Below are 27,904 nucleotides of genomic sequence, written 5' to 3' on the forward strand. Positions count from 1 at the left end.
TACAGTAAGAATACCTTGCCGGATGTCTTCCGACATCGGAGCTGCACCGGCTTCAATCAGAGTGTCTTCAGGCATCAGACAGTGGATTGGAAAGGGTTAAAGGGGTTTTCCAGGGAAATGCTATTGATGACCTATCGTCAGGATAGGTCATCAATAGTTGCTAGGCTAAGGTCTGTCACTTGGGACCCCAACCGATTAGCTGAGTGGGCGCATGTTGCCAGCACCACAAATACACAGAGGTCAGAGCTTGAGGAAGGTCTGTTGACCGAAACGTTGCTTGTTTGTTATGGGGTAAATAAACGCATTTGTATTTTTCCATACCTTGGATTGCTGCCAGTCATTCTAATTACGTGGACTGCATTTTTTGAGCTTATCTGGTTTGGGCTCTGATACTGGCGTTTGCACTTTTTACTTGCCTGGCTTTACTTGAAGGATTGCTGCAGTGCTGCTGGGAACTTCATTGTTTTTCCGCTGACCTCCGTGTAGCGACCTGTGCTTGTAACTGCGGGCACAGCTCTCAATGAAATATATGAAGTATATTCAACACCTACAGACATACACAGAACACAACCAAGTGACTGCAACATAAAGGGAACACCACACAGAACAAGACATTGTTCACACCTAGTGCAGTTCTCACCTTCAGACATAAATGGAACAAGACATTGTTCACGCTTAGTGTAGTCCACACCTTCAGACATACACCTAACAGGTCATTGTTCACACCTAAAGCCTGCTCACAACACAGACAGATGGAAAACCCTACACAGAACCTCATACTTGCATAAATAAAACAGGAGCTAGTTCAAATCTCCACACACCAAAGATTAAGAGCATCAGACACCAAACTGATGTAAAAGGAGCATGTCAGATATCACCCACGTAACAACATAGAGGACATCAGATGTCTGAAGGTTGCATCTGATAAAGGGAAAGGAGAAGGGGCCCGCAGAACGGGGAGATCAGGTGTCCAGACCATCTTTAAGGGAGGTGGGAAAAGGAACTCAAAGTCGTCTAGATCTTTGAGGCAAAATATTTGATAGAACTTCATCTGCAACACTGGAAGTAGAGCTAGGTACTCTCTATGAGGAAGTATAAGGGGTGACTTCCAAGTACTCAGACAATTTTCCTTTTCTTCTCTTCACTTTCACTAACACTATCTCTTTCTGAAAAATTGAGCATCTTGTAGAGGGGCTTTAGTTTAGTGGAAATGATTTTGTATTCGTTTGTTGACTATTCAGTGTATCATCTGCAACCTATAACAATGATCTTGAACCAAGGAGCCAATAATCTGTTTCTCGACCTCATTTGAAGCATTGAACCTTAGTGCTGTTACTACTTGCCTAGATTGCCTAAAACATCATGTAAGGTGAGAATCTAGTTGCACTGTCAACTCGGTTATTATAAGCCCACATCAGTTCTGAAACATATATTCTGGCCATCTTGGTTTCTGTTGTGACTCAAGAGTTCTTAACATTTCTAATAGGGGTCTTTTGAACCTTTTCACAGACCCTATTTTCCTGTTAGTGGTAAGGAGTATTTCACCTATTCTTTCAGGTATACTTGGTAGAGATGAGCGAACGTACTCGTCCGAGCTTGATGCTCGGGCGAATATTAGCGTGTTCGGGATGCTCGTTACTCATAACGAGCACCACGCGGTGTTCGGGTTACTTTCAGTTTCATCTCTGAGACGGTAGCGCGCTTTTCTGGCCAATTGAAAGACAGGGAAGGCATTACAACTTCCCCCTGTGACGTTCAAGCCCTATACCACCCCCCTGCTGTGAGTGGCTGGGGCGATCAGATGTCACCCGAGTATAAAAGTCGGCCCCTCCCGCGGCTCGCCTCAGATGCCGTGTGAGTTAGCTGAGGGAAAGTGCTGTTCTATTGGAGTTGCTGTAGGGAGAGTGTTTGTAGTGAGTGTAGGCTTCAAGAACCCCAACGGTCCTTCTTAGGGCCACATCTACGTGTGTGCAGGCTGCTGTTAGCAGTGGAGAAATTTTTTTTTCTTCTCAAAATCGGCAGTGCAGAGCATTGCACCCGGCATTAGGGACAGAAGTGGTGCTTAGGCAGGGAGAGTGTTAGGAGTGAGTGTAGCCTTCCAGAACCTCAACGGTCCTTTCTAGGGCCACATTTAACTGTGTGGAGTACTGTGCAGGCTGCTGTTAGCTGTGTTGCTTTTTTTTTTCTTTCTCAAAATCGGCGGTGCAGAGCATTGCACCCTGCATTGATACTACAGGCACAGAATTGTGTAGGCAGGGCCACAACACAGTTATTAGTCATTGAATAGGCACAGTGGGCCTTTCCTTTTAAACAAAAGGGAAAAAAGTATATTTGCCCTGCCTCTGACAGCCGTCAGGGCTCTGGGTACGTGTGTGCTGCGTGGAGAACGTAAAAAAATCAGACGCAACCAGCTACGGTTGAGTGCAGCCTTGCGCCAATTTCTTTCCTGCCTGGGAAATACCTGCTCTGCCACAGTTAATAACTCTGCAACAGTAAAGTTCTGTGACACTTTTGCAGGGCCGCAACACAGTTATATTAGTCATTGAATAGGCACAGTGGGCCTTTCCTTTTAAACAAAAGGGAAAAAAGTATATTTGCCCTGCCTCTGTCAGTCCTAAGGGCTCTGGGTACGTGTGTGCTGCGTGGAGAACGTAAAAAAATCAGACGCAACCAGCTACGGTTGAGTGCAGGCTTGCGCCAATTTCTTTCCTGCCTGGGAAATACCTGCTCTGCCACAGTTAATAACTCTGCAACAGTAAAGTTCTGTGACACTTTTGCAGGGCCGCAACACAGTTATATTAGTCATTGAATAGGCACAGTGGGCCTTTCCTTTTAAACAAAAGGGAAAAAAGTATATTTGCCCTGCCTCTGTCAGTCCTAAGGGCTCTGGGTACGTGTGTGCTGCGTGGAGAACGTAAAAAAATCAGACGCAACCAGCTACGGTTGAGTGCAGGCTTGCGTCAATTTCTTTCTTGCCTGGGAAATACCTGCTCTGCCACAGTTAATAACTCTGCAACAGTAAAGTTCTGTGACACTTTTGCAGGGCCGCAACACAGTTATATTAGTCATTGAATAGGCACAGTGGGCCTTTCCTTTTAAACAAAAGGGAAAAAAGTATATTTGCCCTGCCTCTGTCAGTCCTAAGGGCTCTGGGTACGTGTGTGCTGCGTGGAGAACGTAAAAAAATCAGACGCAACCAGCTACGGTTGAGTGCAGGCTTGCGCCAATTTCTTTCCTGCCTGGGAAATACCTGCTCTGCCACAGTTAATAACTCTGCAACAGTAAAGTTCTGTGACACTTTTGCAGGGCCGCAACACAGTTATTAAACATATTATTCATTCACTAGAGGCAGTGGGCCTTTCCTTTTTAAAAAAAGTTAAAAAATTATATTTGGCCTGCAGGCTTGCGCCAATTTATTTCCTGCCTGTGAAATCAAATCACTGGTAATACAGCATGCTGAGGGGTAGGGGTAGGCCTAGAGGACGTGGACGCGGCCGAGGACGCGGAGGGCCAAGTCAGGGTGTGGGCACAGGCCGAGCTCCTGATCCAGGTGTGTCGCAGCCGACTGCTGCGCGATTAGGAGAGAGGCACGTTTCTGGCGTCCCCACATTCATCGCCCAATTAATGGGTCCACGCGGGAGACCTTTATTAGAAAATGAGCAGTGTGAGCAGGTCCTGTCCTGGATGGCAGAAAGTGCTTCGAGCAACCTATCGTCCAGCCACAGTTCTGCGCCGTCCACTGCTGCAAATCCGAATCCTCTGTCTGCTGCTCCTCCTTCCTCCCAGCCTCCTCACTCCACTACAATGACACATGCTCAGGAGCGGGAAGACTCCCAGGAACTGTTCTCGGGCCCCTGCTCAGATTGGGCAGCAGTGGTTCCTCTCCCACCAGAGGAGTTTATCGTCACTGATGCACAACCATTCGAAAGTTCCCGGGGTCCGGGGGATGAGGCTGGGGACTTCCGCCAACTGTCTCAAGAACTTTCTGTGGGTGAGGAGGACGATGACAATGAGACACAGTTGTCTTGCAGTGAGGTAGTAGTAAGGGCAGTAAGTCCGAGGGAGCAGCGCACAGAGGATTCGGAGGAAGAGCAGCAGGACGATGAGGTGACTGACCCCACCTGGTGTGCAACGCCTACACAGGACAGGTCTTCAGAGGGGGAGGCACGGGCAGCAGCAGGGCAGGTTGCAAGAGGCAGTGCGGTGGCCAGGGGTAGAGGCAGGGCCAGACCGAATAATCCACCAACTGTTTCCCAAAGCGCACCCTCGCGCCATGCCACCCTGCAGAGGCCGAGGTGCTCTAAGGTCTGGCAGTTTTTCACAGAGACGCCTGACGACCGACGAACAGTGGTGTGCAACCTTTGTCGCGCCAAGATCAGCCGGGGAGCCACCACCAACAGCCTCACCACCACCAGCATGCGCAGACATATGATGGCCAAGCACCCCACAAGGTGGGACGAAGGCCGTTCACCGCCTCCGGTTTGCACCGCTGCCTCTCCCCCTGTGCCCCAACCTGCCACTGAGATACAACCCCCCTCTCAGGACACAGGCACTACCGTCTCATGGCCTGCACCCACACGCTCACCTCCGCTGTCCTCGGCCCCATCCACCAGTGTAGTTCAGCGCACCGTCCAGCCGTCGCTAGCGCAACTGTTGGAGAGCAAGCGCAAGTACGCCGCCACGCACCCGCACGCTCAATCGTTAACCGTCCACATAGCCAAATTTATCAGCCTTGAGATGCCGCCGTATAGGGTTGTGGAAACGGAGGCTTTCAAAGCTATGATGGCGGCGGCGGCCCCGCGCTACTCAGTTCCCAGTCGCCACTACTTTTCCCGATGTGCCGTCCCAGCCCTGCATGACCACGTCTCCCGCAACATTGTACGCGCCCTCACCAATGCGGTTAGTGGCAAGGTCCACTTAACTACGGACACATGGACAAGCACAGGCGGGCAGGGCCACTACATCTCCCTGATGGCACATTGGGTGAATTTAGTGGAGGCTGGGACAGAGTCAGAGCCTGGGACCGCTCACGTCCTACCCACCCCCAGAATTGCGGGCCCCAGCTCGGTGGTGGTATGTTCGGCGGTGTATGCTTCCTCCACTAAAGCACCCTCCTCCTCCTCCTCCTCAACCTCTGTCTCGCAATCTAGATGTGTCAGCAGCAGCAGGACGTCGCCAGCAGTCGGTGTCGCGCGGCGTGTCAGCACAGCGGTGGGCAAGCGTCAGCAGGCCGTGCTGAAACTACTCAGCTTAGGAGATAGGAGGCACACGGCCCACGAACTGCTGCAGGGTCTGACAGAGCAGACCGACCGCTGGCTTGCGCCGCTGAGCCTCCAACCGGGCATGGTCGTGTGTGACAACGGCCGTAACCTGGTGGCGGCTCTGCAGCTCGGCAGCCTCACACACGTGCCATGCCTGGCCCACATCTTTAATTTGGTGGTTCAGCGCTTTCTGAAAAGCTACCCACGCTTGTCAGACCTGCTCGTAAAGGTGCGCCGGCTCTGCGCACATTTCCGCAAGTCCCACACGGACGCTGCCACCCTGCACACCCTGCAACATCGCTTTAATCTTCCAGTACACCGACTGCTGTGCGACGTGCCCACACGGTGGAACTCTACGCTCCACATGTTGGCCAGGCTCTATGAGCAGCGTAGAGCTATCGTGGAATACCAACTCCAACATGGGCGGCGCAGTGGGAGTCAGCCTCCTCAATTATTTTCAGAAGAGTGGGCCTGGTTGGCAGACATCTGCCAGGTCCTTGGAAACTTTGAGCAGTCTACCCAGGTGGTGAGCGGCGATGCTGCAATCATTAGCGTCACCATTCCTCTGCTATGCATCTTGAGAAGTTCCCTGCAAACCATAAAGGCAGATGCTTTGCGCTCGGAAACGGAGGTGGGGGAAGACAGTATGTCGCTGGATAGTCAGAGCACCCTCCTGTCTATATCTCAGCGCATTCAGGAGGAGGAGGAGGAGGAGCATGAGGAGGATGAGGAGGAGGGGGAAGAGACAGCTTGGCCCACTGCTGACGGTGCCCCTGCTGCTTGCCTGTCATCCTTTCAGCGTGTATGGCCTGAGGAGGATGAGGAGGAGGAGCAGGAGGAGGATCCTGAAAGTGATCTTCCTAGTGAAGACAGCCATGTGTTGCGTACAGGTACCCTGGCACACATGGCTGACTTCATGTTAGGATGCCTTTCTCGTGACGCTCGCGTTGCACGCATTCTGGCCACTACGGATTACTGGGTGTACACACTGCTCGACCCACGCTATAAGGAGAACCTTCCCACTATCATTCCCGAAGAGGAAAGGGGTTCGAGAGTGTTGCTATACCACAGGACCCTGGCGGACAAGCTGATGGTAAAATTCCCATCCGACAGCGCTAGTGGCAGAAGGCGCATTTCCGAGGGCCAGGTAGCAGGGGAGGAGCGGAGATCGAGCAGCATGTACAGCCCAGGCAGTGCAACAGTCTTTAAGGGCCTGGACAGCTTTATGGCTCCCCACCAAGACTGTGTCACCGCTCCCCAGTCAAGGCTGAGTTGACGGGAGCACTGTAAAAGGATGGTGAGGGAGTACGTAGCCGATCGCACGACCGTCCTCCGTGACGCCTCTGCCACCTACAACTACTGGGTGTCGAAGCTGGACACGTGGCCTGAACTAGCGCTGTATGCCCTGGAGGTGCTTGCTTGTCCTGCGGCTAGCGTCTTGTCGGAGAGGGTGTTTAGTGCGGCTGGGGGAATCATCACAGATAAGCGTACCCGCCTGTCAACCGACAGTGCCGACAGGCTAACACTCATCAAGATGAACAAAGCCTGGATTTCCCCAGACTTCTCTTCTCCACCAGCGGACAGCAGCGATACGTAAGCAATACGTAGGCTGCACCCGCGGATGGAAGCTACGTTCTCTCTCACCATCCAAAACGGGGACATTTCTGCTTCATCAATCTGTGTCTAATATTCCTCCTCCTCCTCCTGCTCCTCCTCCTGAAACCTTACGTAATCACGCTGAACGGGCAATTTTTCTTAGGGCCACAAGGCTCACTCATCTAATTTTTCTAAACAATTTTTATATGTTTCAATGCTCTTAAAAGCGTTGAAACTTTAACTTGAACCAATTTTTCTTTAAACTGGGCTGCCTCCAGGCCTAGTTACCACTTAAGCCACATTAACCAAAGCGATTAATGGGTTTCACCTGCCATCTTGGTTGGGCATGGCCAATTTTTACTGAGGTACTGAGGTTACATTAGTACTGTTGGTAGACCAATTTTTTTGGGCCCTCACCTACAGTGTAATCATAGCAATTTGTATGTTCTTCGCCTGCACTCATGGTACAGAAGTGTGTGTGGGGTTGGCCTACACTTTAGCTACATAAATGTAACTTGGGCCTTGGCTATACTGCAGCTACTGAAATGGAACTAAGACTGCGCTCCCACTGAACTGCTGCTTCGGAATTGTTCCTGGGGCCTGTGTAGGCTGCTACAATGACTTAAATGGAACTAAGACTACTCTCCTCCTATACTGCTGCTTCGGAATTGTTCCTGGGGCCTGTGTAGGCTGCTACTATTACTGAAATGGAACGAAGACTGCGCTCCCACTATACTGCTGCTTCGGAATTGTTACTGGGGCCTGTGTAGGCTGCTACTATTACTGAAATGGAACTAAGACTGTGCTCCTCCTATACTGCTGCTTCGGAATTGTTACTGGGGCCTGTGTAGGCTGCTACTATTACTGAAATGGAACTAAGACTGTGCTCCCCCTATAATGCTGCTAGTGATATGTTAGTGGGGCCTGTCGCTAATGCTACGGCTGAAATGTTACTAATTATGGGCTCTGCCTATACCGCTGCTAATGGTATGTCTCTGGGGTGTGGAAACAGAGGCTTCCCAAAGACATGATGGCGGCGAGGCCATTTCCCACCAACGCGGTTACTGTTAAGGTACATATTACCAGTCAGACTGGGGCATGCAGTGTTGGCCGAAGCCCACCTGCATTAAGCACGACATTACTACCTCAGCTGTGTTGGGCAATGCAATGGGATATTTCTATGTACCGCCGGTGGCTTCCTGGCACCCACCCATGCTGTGGGTCCACAGGGAATTATAAATGCATCTGTTTCCACTTGTAAAGAACCCCAGTCTGACTGGGGCATGCAGTGTGGGCCGAAGCCCACCTGCATTAAGCACGACATTACTACCTCAGCTGTGTTGGGCAATGCAATGGGATATTTTTGTGTATCGCCGGTGGGTTCCAGGGAGCCACCCATGCTGTAGGTGCACACGGAGTTTAACCTACATGTGTCCACTTGTAAAGAACCCCAGTCTGACTGGGGCATGCAGTGTGGGCCGAAGCCCACCTGCATTAAGCACGACATTACTACCTCAGCTGTGTTGGGCACTGCAATGGGATATTTTTATGTACCGCCGGTGGGTTCCAGGGAGCCACCCATGCTGTCGGTCGACAGGGACTTCACAATAGGGAGTTGTACCTGCCTGTGTCTATGAACTAAAAAGCCCGGTCTGACTGGGGCATGCAGAGACACCTTGACAAAATGAATAGTGTGTGGCACATAGGTTCCCCATTGCTATGCCCACGTGTGCAGCTCCTGATGGCGGTGGCACAGGATTCTATTTCTCATTGCTTCTGTACAGCATTGTGGGCTATCGCCCCGCCCCTTTTAAAGAGGGTCGCTGCCTAGCCGTGCCAACCTCTGCAGTGTGTGCCTGCGGTTCCTCCTCATGGCAGACGTACTTCTAAATAGACATGAGGGTGGTGTGGCATTAGGGCAGCTGAAGGCTGCGCAGGGACACTTTGCTGTGCGCTGTGTGGGGGAGGGGGGGGGCGGTTGGGCAGCATGTAAGCCAGGAGAAGTGGCAGCAGAGTGTCATGCAGGCAGTGATTGTGCTTTGTTGGAGGTAGTGTGGTGCTTAGCTAAGGTATGCCATGCTAATGAGGGCTTTTCAGAAGTAAAAGTTTTTGGGAAGGGGGGGGCCCCACTCTTGCCGCTATTGTGGCTTAATAGTGGGACCTGGGAAATTGAGATGCAGCCCAACATGTAGCCCCTCGCCTGCCCTATCCGTTGCTGTGTCGTTCCCATCACTTTCTTGAATTGCCCAGATTTTCACACAAGGAAACCTTAGCGAGCATCGGCGAAATACAAAAATGCTCGGGTCGCCCATTGACTTCAATGGGGTTCGTTACTCGAAACGAACCCTCGAGCATCGTGAAAAGTTCGTCCCGAGTAACGAGCACCCGAGCATTTTGGTGCTCGCTCATCTCTAATACTTGGTTAATATAATGGTTTGGTAGCCTTAGAGGCAGTGACAGGTTCCCTTTATTTTACACAGGTCCCTAACTTAGAAATGAACACACATGTATATATTACATATATGCTCAGTTATGTCTATGTATTTATTTTGACAGCTGTGGCAGAGGTCCACAATGCTATCCATTGCTTTCAATGCATCCCTGAAAATCCTCTCTAGCTGTAAAGAAAAAAAAAAAAAAAAATTAACTCACCTAGAAGAGCCGTCAGCACATCAGGCTCTTCTCTCTGGCCCAGGCAGTTGTCTTCTGGAAGCCAGGGATTGAAAAATTCCCACCCCCAGAAAGCGCTGCCTGGGCGCTGTAACCAATCAGGGGCAGCACCCAGCCATCATTGATTGACAGGTGAGCGCTGCCTCTGATTGGTCACAGCGCTCAGCCAATCACAGCTGTGTCAGGGGAGCGCAATGTACTGCCTATGTTTTCAATAGGGCCAGCTGCTGGCGCCGGCCCCATTGAAAAAAATGGGTGATAGGATAGCGCTGATTTTTCTTAGCTCTGCGAGTGTGCACTGAAGGCATCGCAAATGAAAATTAAACCATTGAAAAATAGTTGGTTTCATTTTCATGCATTTTCACTCACTTTCGCAACACAAAATAGCCTGTCGCCAGTGTGAAGTCAGCCTTACACATCTTGGTAGTTATCTCTGTAGTTACTTTTTCCGTACACTACAAGGAGGCTTAAAAATAATGTTGATAGAGTAATAAATTATCACTGCACAGTTAGTTTCTCTTAATCAGACTTATACTTCTAAACTGGAGTGGTAGTGAAGACAGTAGTTGAACAGCCCATATGAGAGTGACAACATCTATAACTCATGTCTTCATTTCCAGTTATACTTATGGGAAACCAGTAGAAGGCTCAATTGATCTTTCGGTGTGTGCTGAAGAATACTATCATTCATGGCGCTACGAATCATATGCTAATGAAGAGGAAGAAACAGATAAAATAAATTGCATAACCATTAAGGGAGAGAAGGTGAGAAAGAGACCTAATCACCCCTATTTTATCCTGTCACTTTATACTTTCTTTAACCTCTTCCCAATCCAGGACGTACATTTACGCCCTGGAGCGTCGGGGTATGTATGCAGAGAGGTCGCGGGGCGACCTCTCTGCATACAGCGTGGGCGTCAACTGTTTACTGCAGCTGACACCCGCGGGCAATTACCCGTGGGGTGGCTTGATAGGCTGCCTGTCAGAATGCAGTATGACGTAATGCTATAGCATTACGTCATACTGCAGGAGCGTTCAAAGTATCGTATATTGTAGTCCTCCAGGGGGACTTAAAAGTAAAGTGAAAAAAGTCCGATTTATCAAAGCAGTGCATTATTTACCCCGCACGGTGAACGTCGTCCGAAAAAAAAAAGAACCCCAATGTATGACGGGTAAGAGCTGCCTGTGATTGGCTGCGCACCTCAGCCAATCACATTCAGTGCACCACAGTGCAGGGGACAGCAGGAGAAGACGTGGATGTGCCCCGGCAGCTGAAGGGAGGTGAGTATCTATTATTTTTGTTTTTTAAACAACTTTTACTTGATTTTCAGGGAAAGGCTTATATTCAAAGCCCTTCCCTGAAATCAATTGCCGGCAGCAGAATCCTATACCACACCTATGTCACACATGTCAGCTACTGTAGAGAATTGAAGAATTCCTCTGCTGCATCTGCCACAGATGTGGCAGATGTAGAAGCAGGGAATTCTTTTAACTAGTGGTGATGAAGGAAACATGCAGATGTGTTCTTCATCCCTGCGGGGGACACAGCAGTGGCCGACAGGTAAGTAAATTTTTTATTTATTTTTTCACACTATTTTGAAAGGCTTTTCAGGGAAGAGCTGAAAAGCCATTGACAGCTGCCGGGGCTCAGCTGCGACTTCTGCCACTGTCCCCGGCTCTGTAGCGCTGCTGAGCTATCAGCAGCCGGGGATTTAAAATCCCCACCTGCTGGTAGCTCTGATTGTGATTGGCTGAACTGCTCAGCCAATCACAATTAGAGCTACCAGCAGGCAGGGATTTTAAATCCCAGGCTGCTGATAGCTCAGAACTACAAAGCTGGGGACAGCGCCAGAAGTCGCGGCTGAGCCCCGGCAGCTGAAGGGAGGTGAGTATTGTTTTTTATTTTTTTTCTATACACTTTTTAAAATTGCTTATGAAGCCCTTCCCTGAAAAGCCATTGACGGGGATGCCGGCAGCAGGATTCTCTACCGCAGCTGTCATGTGTAACAGCTGCGGTTGAGAATTAAAGAATTCCTCTGCTGCATCTGTGATTCCAAGTTTTGCCACGGTTTCAGCAGCACTGAAACGTCCACCCATTCATTTCAATAGGCGACGCACAGCTGAAAATGGCCAAAGATAGAACATGCATCACTGTCATAGCACAGTGTTGAAGACACTGCATTTTGATGCTTGTGAGAACAGCCCCTTTGAAATGAAGGGAAGTGTTGAACAGTGTTTAGTGCAGTGGTGAAAAGGCAGCGCTAAACGCTGTACAAAAACATCTGTGTGAGAGAGGCCTAAGGGTGAACGCTCACGTTATAAATTCTCCATTGTTTACAATTCCGCCAAAACTTTCTTCTTTCTCCGCTCCTCACAAAAAAAGAAATTGATGTGAAATTTAATCTTGGAATACACAGAATTTATAAATCAATGGACCTCAGTATCTTCATTTACTGAGCCAAACACTCAGCTGCCAGGCACCTTACACAGAGGGGGGATAAAATAGGAAACCTCCAGCACGGCCGCTCCAATTCTAACCTGAGAGTTGCATCTTTTTGACACCATAGAAGCAAACAGCAATCTTACTGGGATATTCCTTGTTGATTACTTTATATTGATATTTTCTTTATAGACTGACAGTAAAGGATGTGTCTCCAGAGAGATTGAGCTTGCAAAGTTTAATTGGACCAGCACAGACGAACAACAGTATTTAGAAATTAAATCTGAACTGACTGAAGATGGCACAGGTAAGTGATAGGAAGGAAATACTGCAACAATGCTGGCATTTGTAACAATAACATAAATGACATCACATTACACATACTGTACATTAGGGTACATCTGTCCTGCAGGGGGGTTTATATTGTGAGGAAACGTGGCCATCCAAATGCACAAATAAAAAAAACAAAGAAAATGCTTGGAAATCAGGCACCGCCATTATGTGCCAACCACCTCTATCCTTTCATCTTTTCAAGAGTCCCTCCAATCTCTACGATTAAAAAAAAAAGTTGTCACATGGTTGGTTGTTGGTTCAGTTTACACCTGAATAAAGTTTGCTCCCTCTCAGCAAAAATCTGAATTCATTCTTTCAGGTCATAGTGAAAAAGCATCAGTTGATGTCCATCACTCCCACAAAAGGAACACGGTTGAATTTGTGGAATGTGAATATATTTACCAAATAGGGCTCCCATATCATGGCAAGGTAAGATAAAACATTTCAAGCGAGGGGATTAGTTAGTTTAATATGTTAAAAGGTGGTGGGGGCATGTGTTGCATATATGGTTATGATGTATAGAAATATATCATACTAGGGGATATACCCGTGCGTTGCACTGTGCTATAAGCCCAGGGATTGGTTATTGAAAATTGGGCTTTCAAAGTGATTTCCTTCTCAGGTAAACACCCACTTGAGTTTTTTTAATGCTGCAATATCGCTTAATTTTTTTTACGAGATTGTCATTGGGACTTTATAATGTTAAAAACGCATTGCACAAAAATTGCAAAGCACAAACTTGCAATGCGTTTTTAACATTAGAAAGTCCCATTGACAATCGCGTTAAAAAAACAAAGCGATATCGCAGCATTAAAAAAAACGCAAGTGGGTGTTCACCCTTAGACATAATAACAGATGTTTCCAAGCCATTTTGCAGTGGACCCAAATCATTCGTTTGTCACAAATTTGATTATGAGGTGCTGTGCAATTGGCACATCAACCTTGTGCGCAATCATCTTCAGTAATAATTCTTCTAGCTGAAATGTTCATTAATGTCATTAGTTGTTATATACGTTTACCTCAGCTGTGTAAGAAATGAAAGAAAGAAATAGGAACTGATCACAGAGCAGCTTTCATTTTACCTCAGCTGTGTAAGAAATAAAAGCTGAACTCTAGCAACCAATCACAGCACAGCTTTTTTATTTTACCTCAGCAGTAGAAGAAATGAAAGCTAAGCTGTGATTGGTTGCTATTGGCAACAAAAAGTAAGGGAAGTTGCTGAGTTTTTGACTTTTAATTATGCCAGTATTCATTGCCTGGTGTTGAAGAACGCTCATGCACAATTTCACTCAAATCAGACCAGAACTGTGGATTTGTATACAACACAAATAAACAAACTGATTTTGCATGTTATGTATAAGATTTCTGGTTTGTATCAGTGGGGGACACAGCTGAAGACTGTGGGGTGTAGCTACTGCCACTAGGAATCGCACACTAAGCAGAAAAAATGTTAGCTCCTCCTACTAGCTATACCCCTCCTGCAGGCACCAAGCTAATCAGTTTTAGCTTAGTGTCTATAGGAGGCAGACCTGGTTCTTGCCAGTCTTCAACTATGATTGGATTTAGGGAGTACAGGGAGGCAGGACTCTCCCTGTTATCCCTTCGAGGCCATATGGCCTAACACGGCAGATCGTGTGGCAGCCAAATACCAGAGCAGTGTTAAGCCGCCGTACAGCCTGCGTTGTTTGGCCACTGTACACTGCCTAGTAGCTAACTCCCCTGTTTTACCCCTCCTGGAGTATTTTTTAGTAGGATACAACAGTTTTTTATACTAAATAACTGTCTGCAGCATTTCTAGCACAATGTCCGACACCAGAGTGGAATATTTTTCAGACCGGGTCAGCCAGAGACACATGCTATGCGTGCTCCCACTGCAAAACAAACTGTACATGTGGGCAGTTTGAGCTGTTCTGCTCTAACTGTATTCCACTGCAAGAGGTAGCCATAGAACCTACTATAGGCAACCCTCTTGCTCAGCTTCCACCGAACTGCACTGCAATGGGCTCGCTTCCTGTCACAGATGGTCTCAGAACTTACCAGGGGATTTTAGACAGGTTGCACCATGTTATGAGTCCACCTGTTCAGAATGTATCTGACGGAGATGGCTCTGTCAGGCAGGACTCCTCTTGTGGTAGACCAGAAAAGTGGAATAGACCTTCCTGCTCATTTTACTCATCCAGATCTCCTGTATCGTATTCCAAGCCAGCACTTTCCAGACTACGCTCACAGTCTTCTTCCAGGCACAATAGTCGCTCAGAGGAGGAACTGTCTGAGTCCCTCTCTGATTCCGACCTGGATGAGGAGCAAGCTTCTAAACTTTCCACTATGATAGACAGCCTTATAGCTACCGTGAAGATCCGGCTTTTCAGCTGTCCGACCAGATGCCTACTATGTCAGCGGCGACCTTTTTCTTTAGATGTCCAAACTGATCTCTAAAGTTGTTTCCTCCTCATGAGCATTTTGAGGATCTCTTAACCAGGGAATAGAACATTCCACACAAACACTTTACTAAACCTAAGTGTCTAGACCTCATGTATTCTTTTCCAGGGGAGTTTGTGAAGAAATAGTTGTTTTCACCAGCAGTGGATTTACCTGTGTTCCGTTTGGTGAAACATACCACTCTTCCTATGGAGGACAGCTCGTCTCTTCAAGACGTGCGCATCAGGAAGATTGAATCTCTTGCAAAAACATCCTTTGAGGCAGTGGCTTTGGCATTCAGGCCAGTTTTTGCTTCTAGATCAGCAAGGCCACTACTGAATGGACCAAGCAACTGTGCAGGGGTATTCTATCCAAGTCTCCTCCGGAAGAATTGACTGACATTGCACATTAGATAAGCCAAGCGGGAAAGTTTATCTGTGAACCTTCCCTGGATGCAGCCAGGCTCTTAGATCGCACTTCTGCAACTTCGGTAACCACTTGCCGGACCCTGTGACTAAAATTCTGGGACACAGATGTCTCCTCAAAAAAGTCCTTACCAAGCAATCCTTTTGTTGCTCCCACCCTCCCCCCCGACTGTTCAGCGCTAGACTGGATGAGATTCTCTCTGACGCCACAGGTGAAAAAGAAATCGTAAACAGGGAAATGACAGCAGAAAGTAGTAGAACATCGCTCAGACGAGTCTTTCTCTCTCCCTCTCTCTGCCTTTCAATGCCCACGTTTTACCGTGGATCTACTGCACAGGTGGCGATCGCGGAATCCTCAATTAAAATCCATTTGTGTAAGCCTGGCCTAAAGGTCCAGCGTGTCAGAATATGTTCCTACAACATATATAGCTGTGGTGACCATTTCTGATCACATTAATGCACACACACACTACTGTATGACAGGCGCACACCAGTTACAGCCTTGCACAGTTTGACCAGAGCTGATGGAAGGTTGGGAATTGGACGACTGGGGATTAATATGTAGAACACCTAAAGAGCCATTGATACTGAATGATTATCGTGCAAAATTAGTTCAAATGAACTAATTTGCATGATAATCATTGCGTTTAAATGCACATTTATCATTCACTATTCATTTATAGTTCATTGGTCGCTCACTTTCAACCATCATGAAAATTATTACTGGATCACTGACTTCTCGCTGAGTTTAAACTCTCCCTATAGAGTGTGAAGCGCTGAGTGAGAAGCCAGAGGTGATCTGCCTGTCTAAACCCTCTGCATGAGCGCTAACAACCTAGCAGTGACATCCGCGCTCGTGCAGACCTTTAGACAACTGTCGTCCTGTCTAAATAGGACATTAGATGACAATTCATAGATGTCTGGTGGATCTGCTGCTTCAGAAGGCTCTTACCAACTGCTTCCTTTACTCTTCCTCAGGTTAAAGTCAGTAATGAGAAGAACCTGCCAGTGGCTAATTTACGTGTAAACCTAGTAGTAGATAATGAAGGTAACAATGCCACATGTATTAAACTGGTAACTGATTCAGATGGAATTGCAGAGTTTACACTTAAAACCTCCGATTGGCAATCATATACTTCTTTAAGGGTAAGTCAGAAGATTATTACATAGAAATAAATTGTATTCCTGTACATAAGAACATTATAGAGGGACACTGATTGTTAAAACAAAGTCTTCCATGATGTAGTATGGAGCTTCTATCAACATAGCTCAGCGCTACTGAAGATGAGGGGCAAAGATGTTCAGAAGAGCGCTGTAAACTCCTTCTGACTAATACTTTTTAGGGTCTAAGCTCATGACCCCAACATGAAATGTCAGATGCCTAAAACTACAGGTTTTACAAGAAATAACCTTGTAATAAATACAGCAAAGTTGAAACTTTGTTTACTGTAAAAAGACCTAATAAAAAGTGAGGCATTGCATTTAGGAATGCTGCCTTCAATAGCATCACTAAACGATAGAGCAAGAAATTTAAAAAAAAAATGAAACCAGGAAGCCTGTGCATGACAACGTGGGTGAGATACACTGTCATGCGCAGGCATAAATCATTGCCTTATGCATCAATACGCAGGTCCACACCGTGGAAAAATAATGCATTACATACCCAGCGTTTTACCACACGCTTCGGTAAGCCTACTGTAAATGTTATTCGGATATATATATATTAAAAAGGCCAATTTGCCATTTCTTTTCTCAGGCACAGCTTTCATCTAATGATGATTGTGATTACCATGAAACATTTGATTACTACAACAGCGCTCAAGATGCTTGGTTTTCTCTTATTCCCTTAAATTCTAAAAGTGAAAGCACACTGTCAATAAAAGGGCATTCAAAGGACGTATCATGTAATTCTGAGCAGTCAGTGACGGTGGAATATGACATCCCTAAGAAGAACCTTGAGTCTGATACCGATCATCTGCACTTTTTCTACATTGTGAGTATGGTTTTTCTTCATAGTAAGAAGCCTAATTTGATAAATTGGGCATTGACATCAAAGTTTCATATTTGCAAGATCTATACCAAATATGATAGCTCATTTACGATCCATCATGACCAGTTATGATTCATCAAGATCTATTAAGATTTGTCATGATCCATAATGATCCATTCTATAGATCCATTAACCCCCTACCTGACATCCGCCATAAATGTGCAGTGCATACTTGGTGTCAGCATATAGAGCGGGCTCAGGAGTAGAAGGCGTTCCATACACAGTTGGTGCTGTCTATCATGACGGCGATAACTCAGAATCAGGACTTTTAAACATTTTAGATGCATTTAAATAGCCTGACGGATGGAGCGGTTCCCACCGGGCTTGGTGACTGCATCTCAGGAGCGCTGAGCAGCAATTAGCTCGTTAGGGCTGCTTTGTCTTAGTCTGCAGCCAATACCCCCTGCCTTCCCTCCTGATTGTGCCCGGGGCACATGCTCCATCTGCCCCCTTACAAATAGCTTTAGACTGAACGATTATCATTCAGAAAATCGTTTAAACAAAAGTAACTGAATGAAAATTTTTCAGTTTAAAAGCAGCCAAAGACTGAACGAGAATCATGCAGTCTAAACACACTGCCCGAGTGCGAACGAGCTAGTAATAATATTACCAGATCATTCGCTCAGGCAAACGAAAATCGTGAGATTCTTGACATGTGTAAAATGGGCATTAATCCTTAGCTCGACTCATATGGGCCATTTACATAGGACAATTATCGTTCAGAACCGCCCTTTTATGTAAATGCATGCAGCGACTGTACGAGAGTTGTTCAATCATTCAATTTCTGCAAGCAGAAAATTGAACAACGAGCCTTTCAGTGTAAACAGCAGTCGTTCACTTCTGAATAACTGTCTGCTTACCGTGAGTGAAAGCGGGTGGGGAGAGAAAGCTCCCCGGCCAGCCTCGCCTACATGCCAGCAGCGCTGTGAGAGATGCCAGCTATACTCACTCCTGTGTAACAGCACAGGAACGAGCATCACTGGGACGAATGTTGGGAATCATATGTCCAACAGCTCAACTTGTGTAGCATTAAAGCAGCATGAAATTACAGTGTACCATGCTGTCAGGGTGGTTTATTTAAACTTTGACTTATTACTCATTACTATTGACTCATTACTTTTACAATGAGTTTTGCTGTGTTAAGGTAAGAAAATAATAGCTTTTTAATACACTAACAAAACTTTCTGCCCCATGCTATCACAATCAACCTTTGGTTTTTCCCATCTGCAGCTACGCTTGGTCAGTGTGCCGGAGAGTTTAAAGTTGGCCATACACATGACACAAAAGTAGTCCGATGGTTGGACAATTCTTTAGTCCACATTTTAGTCAATACTGACTGTTACAGTCGTTTAAACAAGTCATACGTGTTTAGGGACTTTGGTGAAGGATGAATGTGAAAGAACATTCTACAACGAAAGATGAGTTTGTGTAAAGGCTGAAAGCACCATATACAGTCAAGTACTGGCAACTATGTAACAAAACATTTGCAACATGGCTAACTTTTTTCCAGACAATGTCTCCAAGGATCTACTATACAGTATGTATCAAAATACTGTACTATATATTGAGATGGTTTTTGTTTGTTTTAAGTCCTTTACATTGGTGTCAGGGAAAGAAAGTATCGGGCATGTTGAATTTTACATACCGTATCCTTTTGTTCACGCAAGAGGTAAGCAACCACCAGAGGGGTGATGTCAGCGGCTTTCTTTCTATCTACACAAAATAGATGTCGTGCTGAGCTGAGCACGCATCTGTATTGGAAGGTCAGGAGGAATAGCTGTCGGCCAGACGACTGTGATTGAAGGTGTTTGGGTATTTAATTAATGTCCCAGGAAGTGTAACCTGGTGACTCCTTTTGCTATAGTAGTACAACAATTCATAAATATGTGACCTGCTCTCCATGTTTTCACAGCTTTTGACCAAAAGTGGAATCTCGTCTTACAAGGAACATAAAGTAGATATTAAAGATCAAGCAAACAGCCCAAGTGAGTAAAATGGTCTTCATATCGAAAACTATTGGACAGAACTCAATAATTACTGACTCCGCCTCCCTTTGGGTTGTATACAATGTTCTGATAAACTGATCAGTAAATATTTGACTAACTATATAGATAATTGTCATATGTGAGATTTGTGATAGAAGACAAAATGAAGACAATTATTTGCTTGACTTGATCAAAATGTATAAATTACATTCATGTCATGTAGTCAGTGTATACCGTCGTGTTTACTTAAAGGGAACTTGTCATCACCTTTGAGCCCCTTAGACTATGTTATGAAACTCAACGGTGAGTGAATGGGGAGTCCAGGGAGCTGTGTCTGATAATCACAGGGTTTCCCGTTCCAACACTATGTCCCTGTGAAGTTGGCACCTGCACAGAGAGTGAATCATTTAAGCCAGCTCTATTTGCATGCTATCCCATAGAGATTAATGGGAAAGTGTGTGCACAAAGCTGTCTGAAAAGAATCATACTGTGTGCACACGTCAATTTTGCGGAGACAGCACAGGAATAGGGGACCCGGTATCAAGTACAGTTCCCAGGACTCCCCGTTCCCTCACCTTTTGATCCTCATAACATAGTTTATGGGGTTCAAACATGATGACAGGTTCACTTTAAACAGATGCTGCGCTTACTAGAAGCGGACATCAAAAATAAGCTTAATACAAAGTGGTGAACTGCTGCTGAGACCCCCAATGATCCTATTTATGGGAGAATCCCTGCAGGGAAAATAAAACATGACATGGTACCCATTGACATCAATGGGCTGCTTGTGTAACAGATATGGCTGGAAAACCTCATGAGACTCTTTAAATTTGCTCTCCACTCCAGATGATAGCTTTCCAGTCTTAACTTTGCTGGCTCAAAGACTAGATTTACTAGATTTTGGTTAAGCTTGGAAAATATCGCAAGATATCTTATACATACCGCATGAATTCAACGGAAAAAAATAACACACCATGCTTCATTAGGTGTCATATAATGCCATAACGAGGCACCATACAGCGAATAGAATGCCTATGGCGCCATAGACTGAAGCTTCAGGCTGCCTTGGTATATACAATGCCTGATTCTGATTATAGACTTGGTAAATGTTGGTGTAGTGGCCTGGAAATAGGCACTGTTTAGTTATGGGGACCGGTAATATAATAACCGGCTCTAGGGTTTAATCTGAGTCAGTATACACAAGGGATGCAGGAGAGAGAGAGAGAGGCGCACCAGGCAAAACAAGTGCCAGAGAGAGAGCACCAGAAAAGAAAAGCAACCAACAGGAGAAAAAAAGTGCTAGGCAGGAGAGAGAAGTGAAAAGAGACAGAGATCAGCCGTGACAGAGAGAGACACAGAGAAATCTGAGAAACAGTGAGTAACTGAGGAGGAGTGACAGCTTTGACAGTAAAAAGAGGGAAAATAAAAGAGTTGTAAATATGAAGAGAGGGAGATAAAGAAATAAAGAGATATAAATACAAAGAAGTATAGAGAAAAGAAAACCAAAGTAAGCTCCCAGTATATGGATGATTTAGACACAGGTGTTCACATTGTTGTAATTTAAGTATCATTTATTATGCACTGAATGTTATGAAGAAAACAACCTCATATCGCTGCTTTATTTAATAATACCGGTTTTACAACTAATTAAGCGAAATATCTGGCTCCGTATATATTATTCCACACCTCACCACTCACAACTACAAATTGTGCCCAAGGGCACGAGCATCCGAACAAAACAAATCACAACTAATTGCCAGCCACAAAGAATAATAATAAAATTAGCGCTCACCATAGCGCTTTGTGTTGTCACGATTTGCTTTGGGATGGCACGGCAGCCATTTGTGGCAACACGACATTGGCCAAATGCTCACGCAGAAGAAAGCTACCCTGTCCAATTCCTCTATATTTTGGCTTGCATGGGACGACCAATCATACGTGTCTATTTCAATAGGGCCAGGTCAATAAGCCGCTACCAGACAGCTCCGCTTTATATCTGATTGATTCACCAGTTGATTTATTTTCATTTTTCTCATTTTCAGATGTGCATGGCTCATTCCCTCTAAATTTCCATATTGATGAAGATTTCTTTCCTGTATGCAGTCTTCTTGTTTTCTCTATTCTGCCCAGCGGAGACACAATTGCAATAGCTACAGATTACAATGTCTCACCATGTGTAAATATGAAGGTAAGAAGCTTAAAACAGAACACCTGCTTAGGAAGCATTCACATTGTGCTTTTTCAATACACTCTGTGACTCCGCTTGACGGGCTTCATAAAAGTTGCAGAAAACATCGCTGTGACAGAATCCCCGAACAGAAATAAACAGAGCACTGCGGAATATCTTGGCCCTATATAAAGATTCTTATTAAGCCATTCACTAGTATTGTGAAAAGAACACCTCTTGGTGTCTGTTTTAGACGGTTTCTGCTTGTTTCCATTTTATTTGGAGTAAAGAATAATGTAGTCAAGAATGTTATCCTACAGTCCACATAAAACGGAAACAAAGGGAGACCTTGTAAAACAGACACCACAGAGGTTTCCATTTTACAATACAAGTCAATGGCTCCTTTTGTTTCTATTCAGGAATTTTGTTACAGTGCTGTTTTCTGCAGCTGTCACAGAACCCCAGGAGCTGATACACACAATGTGTTAAAGCATGGGGGAAGTGTTTACAGTGGTGCCCCTGCCATGAGGTGACCTGAGCCCACAGCCCTTATGCGGTATTCTACAGCAGTGTTTCTCGACTCCAGTCCTCAGAGACCCCCATCAGGTCATGTTTTCAGGATATCCTATAATAAGAACACCTGTGGTAATGTCTGAGGCACGGACAATAATTACATCACCTGTGCAATACTGAGAAAATCGTGAAAACATGATCTGTTGGGGGTCCTGAGGAGTGTAGTAGTGCAGTTGAGAAACACTGTTCTACAGGACCACAGTGGGGCGGCACTAGGGTTACCACCCAGCCAGTGTTTATTTTTTTCCTGACCATATTAATGGCCGGTTAAAAATAATTGCCAACTGTAAGCCGGCCAGGCAGCAATCCCACAGCATTTCACTCACTTGGTTTAAGACTCCGGTTGGGCGTCCGCTGCTGCTGTACTCAGTCTGTGACCCCTACCCCCGGTGTCTGCACTCTTTCCTGCAGATGTCGGCTTGTATGCAGCACAGACGTCAGAGAAGAGGTCAGGTATCACTGTTTGATTAATACCTATGAAATGAATGGAAATCTCCTTTGTAATGAGCCCCCAAGAAACCACCATATAACATCTGCTCTAGTTGGGTTTTTAATATTACTCTTACAATGTTATTTTTTCTGGCTATGGCCCTGGTGAATACTATTGTGGCATATCGCTAACTGGTATTAGGGGGTGTTCTCAACTGAGACTCCTCTATAAAGTAAATTGATCACCTTTTTTTCCATTTTCTTAAGTATATTCCCGGGAGCGCTGGGTACTATTCACCTATTTTAATTCTTGTAAAATGAGTGTGATTGTTTTCTCAGGGCAAGTCATCAATGGATGATCTATGGGGTCCACCGCCTGAATTCTGCCCATCAACTGATTCAAGGCGCTATGCATTCTAAATCCACAGCATGTCCATTTTTTGTGCTGTGTATTGTAACTATGGAAATACAAGGGTTAAAATCGAGGAGATGCATAACAAAAAGTGCTGCAAAATCTGCAACATTTAGGTGCAGATGTTCCCACTGGGCAATTCATGCGTTTTTGCTGTGGGTTTTCTGCTGCAGAACACCTGCAGAGAATACACAGTATAAACCACTTAGATGCTGTGGTCGCCATTAACCACGGTATCTTAGTGAATAACTATAAGTCTTGTAGTTTTCTCCAATCTCAACTGTTAGACCTGGTGTTTCGTTGTAAGTTGACAGCTGAGCTCCAGCCACTGCTGGCACAGAAGCCAGTCTTAGAATAGGCCACCATAAAAACTGTAACCTTTTTCAGCGATTACCGCAGCGTTTTCAGCACTTCCAGTGTTTTCAATGAAGCCTCTCGGTCGCGGCGCTTTCCAGCACCACAATTTTCGAGTGGATTCTGTTCTATTTTTTTTGCGTTTAGCACACCTCATCAGTGCTAACAAAAGTAAATCGCAGCGCTTTGCTGAACTCCTGTGTGAGGGAGGTCTAAGGGGGGATTATGTTCCCAGGTAAACCCATGTAACTGCTACTATTCAAACCAGATAGAAGATAAGTATTTGCATCTCAATATAAAAGTAAGATACTCAGTCTTCAACTCCCATGATCTGTTTATACCCATGACTGCATCGGTAACAAGAGGGCATCCGCTACGTCTAGAAGAAAGCAGGTTCATCACCAACAGAGAAGGGGGTTCTTTACTGTAAGAGCAGTGAGACTGTGGAACTCTCTGCCTGAGAATGGGGTGATGGCAAATTCCATAGAGGCGTTTAAGAGGGGACTAGACGTCTTTCTAGAGCGCTATGATATTACAGGATATAGACATTAGGTGACCTGCGGGGTTGTTGATCTCAAATATTGATCCAGGGATTACTCTGGCTGCCATTATGGAGTCAGGAAGGTTGCCTTCCTCTGGACCAACAAGGAAGGGATTTAAACAGGCTGAACTAGATAGACATTGTCTTCATTCAGCCTAACATACTATGTTACTATGTAAGTGTAAAATATGTAATAAAGCCCCTCTTAATTTTCATTCTTTACTTTCTTTGGAATAAAATATTATAACATCTCAACCATTTATACAAATAGATGAAACTCAGCTTTTCTAAGGAAGAAGTCCGGCCTGGGGAGACTGTGGACCTGGAAGTTACAGCAGATCCTGAATCCTTGTGCTCTGTGCGCTCTGTAGATAAAGGATACTTGCTAAAAAATCCTCATGATGACCATTATATGCTAACGGATATGGTGAGGCTCAAATTAATTCTTATATTACAGTTTTTCTATGAACTTGTTTTCTTCCTAGCAAGTTATTAATTACCCATCAGGAATACTTTAAGGCCAAATGTACACAGTTTGGCTGGATTCTGACTGCGAGATCTTGCAGCGGAATCAGACCCTGTGCCCCGACAGTAACCCCCGTGTACCTATGCAATATCTCTTCTTTGCGCTGCGGATGTGCCGGCTGGCACACCGCCGCACATGCGCAGTGCAGAGAATGATGCTCCGGCAATGAGATGGATATGCGGCGATTTCGAAATTGACATTTCGGAAATCACTGCGGGACAGACAGCTTCTATTGACTGCAATGTCAATACAGTTTCGAAGCAGAATTTGTCACCGAAAAATTCTGAACATACTTAGTCTTACTGATGTTGCAATGCTATTTCAATGAATATGTCATAAATTTTGGTTCTGGTCTTGCTTGCAGCCCGCAAATTTGAGGAACCACATTAATTCCTATCAAGCCCCACACTTAATAGTGGACCCTGATTTGGATCAATGTCCTGAGAATACAACACGTTTTGGTCACTTCCACCTCCACTTTGATGTTTACAAGTTGTTTCTGGTAAGGCAAATTTTACTTGTCAGACTGAATTTTTCTATCCTCTTGGTAAAAGTTAATAAGATTGTATATTTTAAATGGTATTTAAAATATATTTGACATTTTGTAATATTTATGAGTTCAGTGTTAGTAATGCCAAAAAATACACATTATAGAGTTTAGAAAAGAGAAATAAAAGTATTGTTTGACTGTCTAGCCATAAAATACTGTAAATGATCTAATATTAACTAGTCTATATTTTTCTTTTACAGGCAAGGAATGTACAAATTCTTACCAACACTGAGATAAAGGTACCACCGAAATGTGTCCCAGATGGCCCATCTGCCCGTCAACATACTGTAAAGAAAACTGAAAGTAAAGGTAATTCTGTTGATCAGTGTCCTGATCCAGTGTCAGATTTGGCGAGATGCATGAAATGACTCAGATTAGTACAGCAAGTTTTAAGAGGTTGTCCTCTTTGGATAATCCATTTATGTAAGAGGAATCCCCAAAAAGAAGCTGATCACAGAGTTTGCTGCTGCTGGGAGAACCAGTAGTCAGCTGTAATCTCTTTAGTAACTCAGCATCCAGTGTTCCCTTCTCATGCAGCGCCACAACATGGGAAATAGAGCATTGCTCAGTGCCATATAAAGTATATGCCATAACAGCATAGAAAAGCACAACAGGCTGCTGCACTTTCATATACAGTGGCCAACTCCCAAAACACATATACCATGCGTATTCATTTCTTCAACACTGTGACCAATAGCCAACACAGAGAATGCCACTGTACAATAGCATATGTCCAAGGTATATTTCTGACGTATGGCTTAGACACTGTGTGCACATACACGAACATTATAGCAAGTGTTCAATTTCCCTGTAGCAAGTCACTTTTTTACTAATAGATGAGGCTCCTGAAGAGGGGGGGGGGGGAGGCAAATCTATTAAATAGTTTTTTCTCAGGTATATTCATGAGAGAAAATGAAATGTCACACACGATGCCAGAAAATAAAATGAACTCCCCATTAAATATCACCTGCCTAATGCAGGAAGAAGTACAGAGTCAGCTAAAAAAAGATTAAAATCAAGAAATCGCCAGGCCCTGATGGAATACACCCAAGAGTTTTAAGGGAACAAAGATACATGATAGACAAACCACTATTTCTTATACTTAGGTACTCTATTGAGACCGAGCTTGTACTACTGAATTGGCGGATTGCCACTGTTGTTTCAATATGCAAATAAGGGTCAAGAATACAGCCTGGTAACTACAGGCAGATAAGTCCCACTTCAATAATTGGAAAACTATTCGAGGGATTTCTGAGAGATGCCATCCAGGAAAACAACGGTATAACCCATCATCAGCATGGGTTAATGAGGGGTCGATTATGTTAAACCAACTTGATCAGCTTCTTCGACAAAGTAAATTCTAGGCTGGACCTGGGAGAGTCTATTGATCTTGTATATCTGGATTTCTCTAAAGCATTTGACACTGTGCCGCATAATAGGTTAATATATAAAATGAGACAGCTCGGTCTGGGGAAAACGTGTGTAACTGGATAAAGAACTGGCTCGGAGATAGAAAGCAGAGGCTCGTAATTAATGATTCGTACTTTGATTGGACCACCGTTGCTAGTGGGGTGCCAAAAGGGTTTAGTATTAAGCCCCATTCTGTTCAATATATTTATCAATCACCTGATAGAAGAACTGCTCAGTAAAATATCAATATTTGAAGACAATATGAAATTATACAAGATAATTAATACAATGGTGGACAATGTACAGCTGCAATTGGAGCTAGATAAGTTGGGGGTTGGGTAGAAAAATGGCAAATGAAGTTCAACACTGATAAGGTTATGCACATGGGCAGGAGAAACGGATGTCACCAATATACACTAAACGGGGTACTGCTAGGGAAAAGTGATATGGAAAAAGACTTGGGGGTACTAGTTGACTGTAGACTTAACTGGAGCAATCAAGGCCAGTCAGTTGCTGCAAAGGCAAATAAAATTTTAGGGCTTAGTCAGACAGGCGTTTTTAGCCGCGATTTGCGCATGCGCATGCGTCCGGCGATTTTATAAAACCATTGCTTTGCAATGGTATCGGACACATGAGCGCTTTTTATGCGCTCGTCCGATAAATTATAGAACAGAAATCGCAGATCGCACCTATCTGTGATCTGCGATTCCTGTTCTCTTCTCTATATGCGCTCAATGGGGCCGGCGGCAGCAGCGCCGACCCCATTGAGAACATATAGAAGACAAATCATTCTTCTCTGCCACAGCTGTAACAGCTGTGACAGAGAAGAACGATGTTTGCCCATTGAATTCAATGGAGCCGGCAATACAGCCGCTCCATTGAAAGCAATGGGCTGCCGGCGTGCGCGGGGTGAATTGTCGGGAAGGGCTTAAATATATAAGCCCTTCCCTGCAATTCATCCTAAAATGTGTTAAAATTAAAAAAAAATGTATACTCACCATTCCGCTGCAGCCGGAGTCCAGCCGCGGCCGCTGTCAGTTCTCCTGAACTGCTTCTTGGCACTATTCAGCCGGCGGGGCTTTAAAATCCCCGCCTGCTGAATGATCTGCCTCTGATTGGTCACAGCCCTGACCAATCAGAGGCTGAAAACACTCACACACCCATTCATGAATTCATGAATGGGTGAGTGACTGCTGCCTCTCAGCGCTGAGCCAATCAGGGGCAGGTCTGACTCACATCCATTCATGAATTCATGAATGGGTGTGAGTGAGACATGCCTCTGATTGGCTCAGCGCTGAGCCAATCAGGGGGCAGGTCTGACTCACACCCCCTTCACACCCACTGCAGGACGGCCGCGCGGAGCTCCGGCTGCCGGGAGAAGGTGAGTATATATATATTTTTTATTTTTACACATTTTAGGATGAATTGCAGGGAAGGGCTTATATATTTAAGCCCTTCCCGACAATTCATCCCGGGCTCGCCCGCAGCGCATTGCTTTAAATGGAGCCGGTTCTATTGCCGTCTCCATTGAATGCAATGCGCTGGACAGCTCCGGCCCGTTTCTAATGAAACGCGGCTAGGAGCAGATTTTTGGGCGATTTGCGCGCACCGGTCACGCGATTTGCGGATGCGCATCCGTCATGCGATCCGCAAATCGCGTGAAAAAACGCCCGTGTGACTAAGGCCTTAGGGTGCAGTAAAAGAGGTATAGGAGTGAGGGACGATAACATTATTCTTCCACTACATAAGGCACGTATCAGGCCT

At 45.3% G+C, this 27,904-nt stretch overlaps 1 protein-coding gene across 1 annotated transcript in view; it reads left to right on the forward strand.

Moving 5' to 3' along the window:
* The window catches only part of LOC136626158 (alpha-2-macroglobulin-like), a 118,943-nt gene that overhangs the window by 38,142 nt on the left and 52,897 nt on the right, over nt 1-27,904 (forward strand). The window contains exons 8-17 of the mRNA XM_066600965.1: nt 10,148-10,292; nt 12,160-12,274; nt 12,620-12,729; nt 16,122-16,289; nt 16,900-17,136; nt 19,106-19,178; nt 21,221-21,366; nt 23,926-24,081; nt 24,545-24,682; nt 24,931-25,039. Of these exons, the coding sequence (XP_066457062.1) occupies nt 10,148-10,292; nt 12,160-12,274; nt 12,620-12,729; nt 16,122-16,289; nt 16,900-17,136; nt 19,106-19,178; nt 21,221-21,366; nt 23,926-24,081; nt 24,545-24,682; nt 24,931-25,039 (1,397 nt within the window). The remainder of the gene's footprint in view (nt 1-10,147; nt 10,293-12,159; nt 12,275-12,619; nt 12,730-16,121; nt 16,290-16,899; nt 17,137-19,105; nt 19,179-21,220; nt 21,367-23,925; nt 24,082-24,544; nt 24,683-24,930; nt 25,040-27,904) is intronic.

The sequence above is a fragment of the Eleutherodactylus coqui genome, chromosome 4 (genome assembly GCF_035609145.1).
Source record: "Eleutherodactylus coqui strain aEleCoq1 chromosome 4, aEleCoq1.hap1, whole genome shotgun sequence".
Taxonomy (NCBI): Eukaryota; Metazoa; Chordata; class Amphibia; order Anura; family Eleutherodactylidae; genus Eleutherodactylus; species Eleutherodactylus coqui.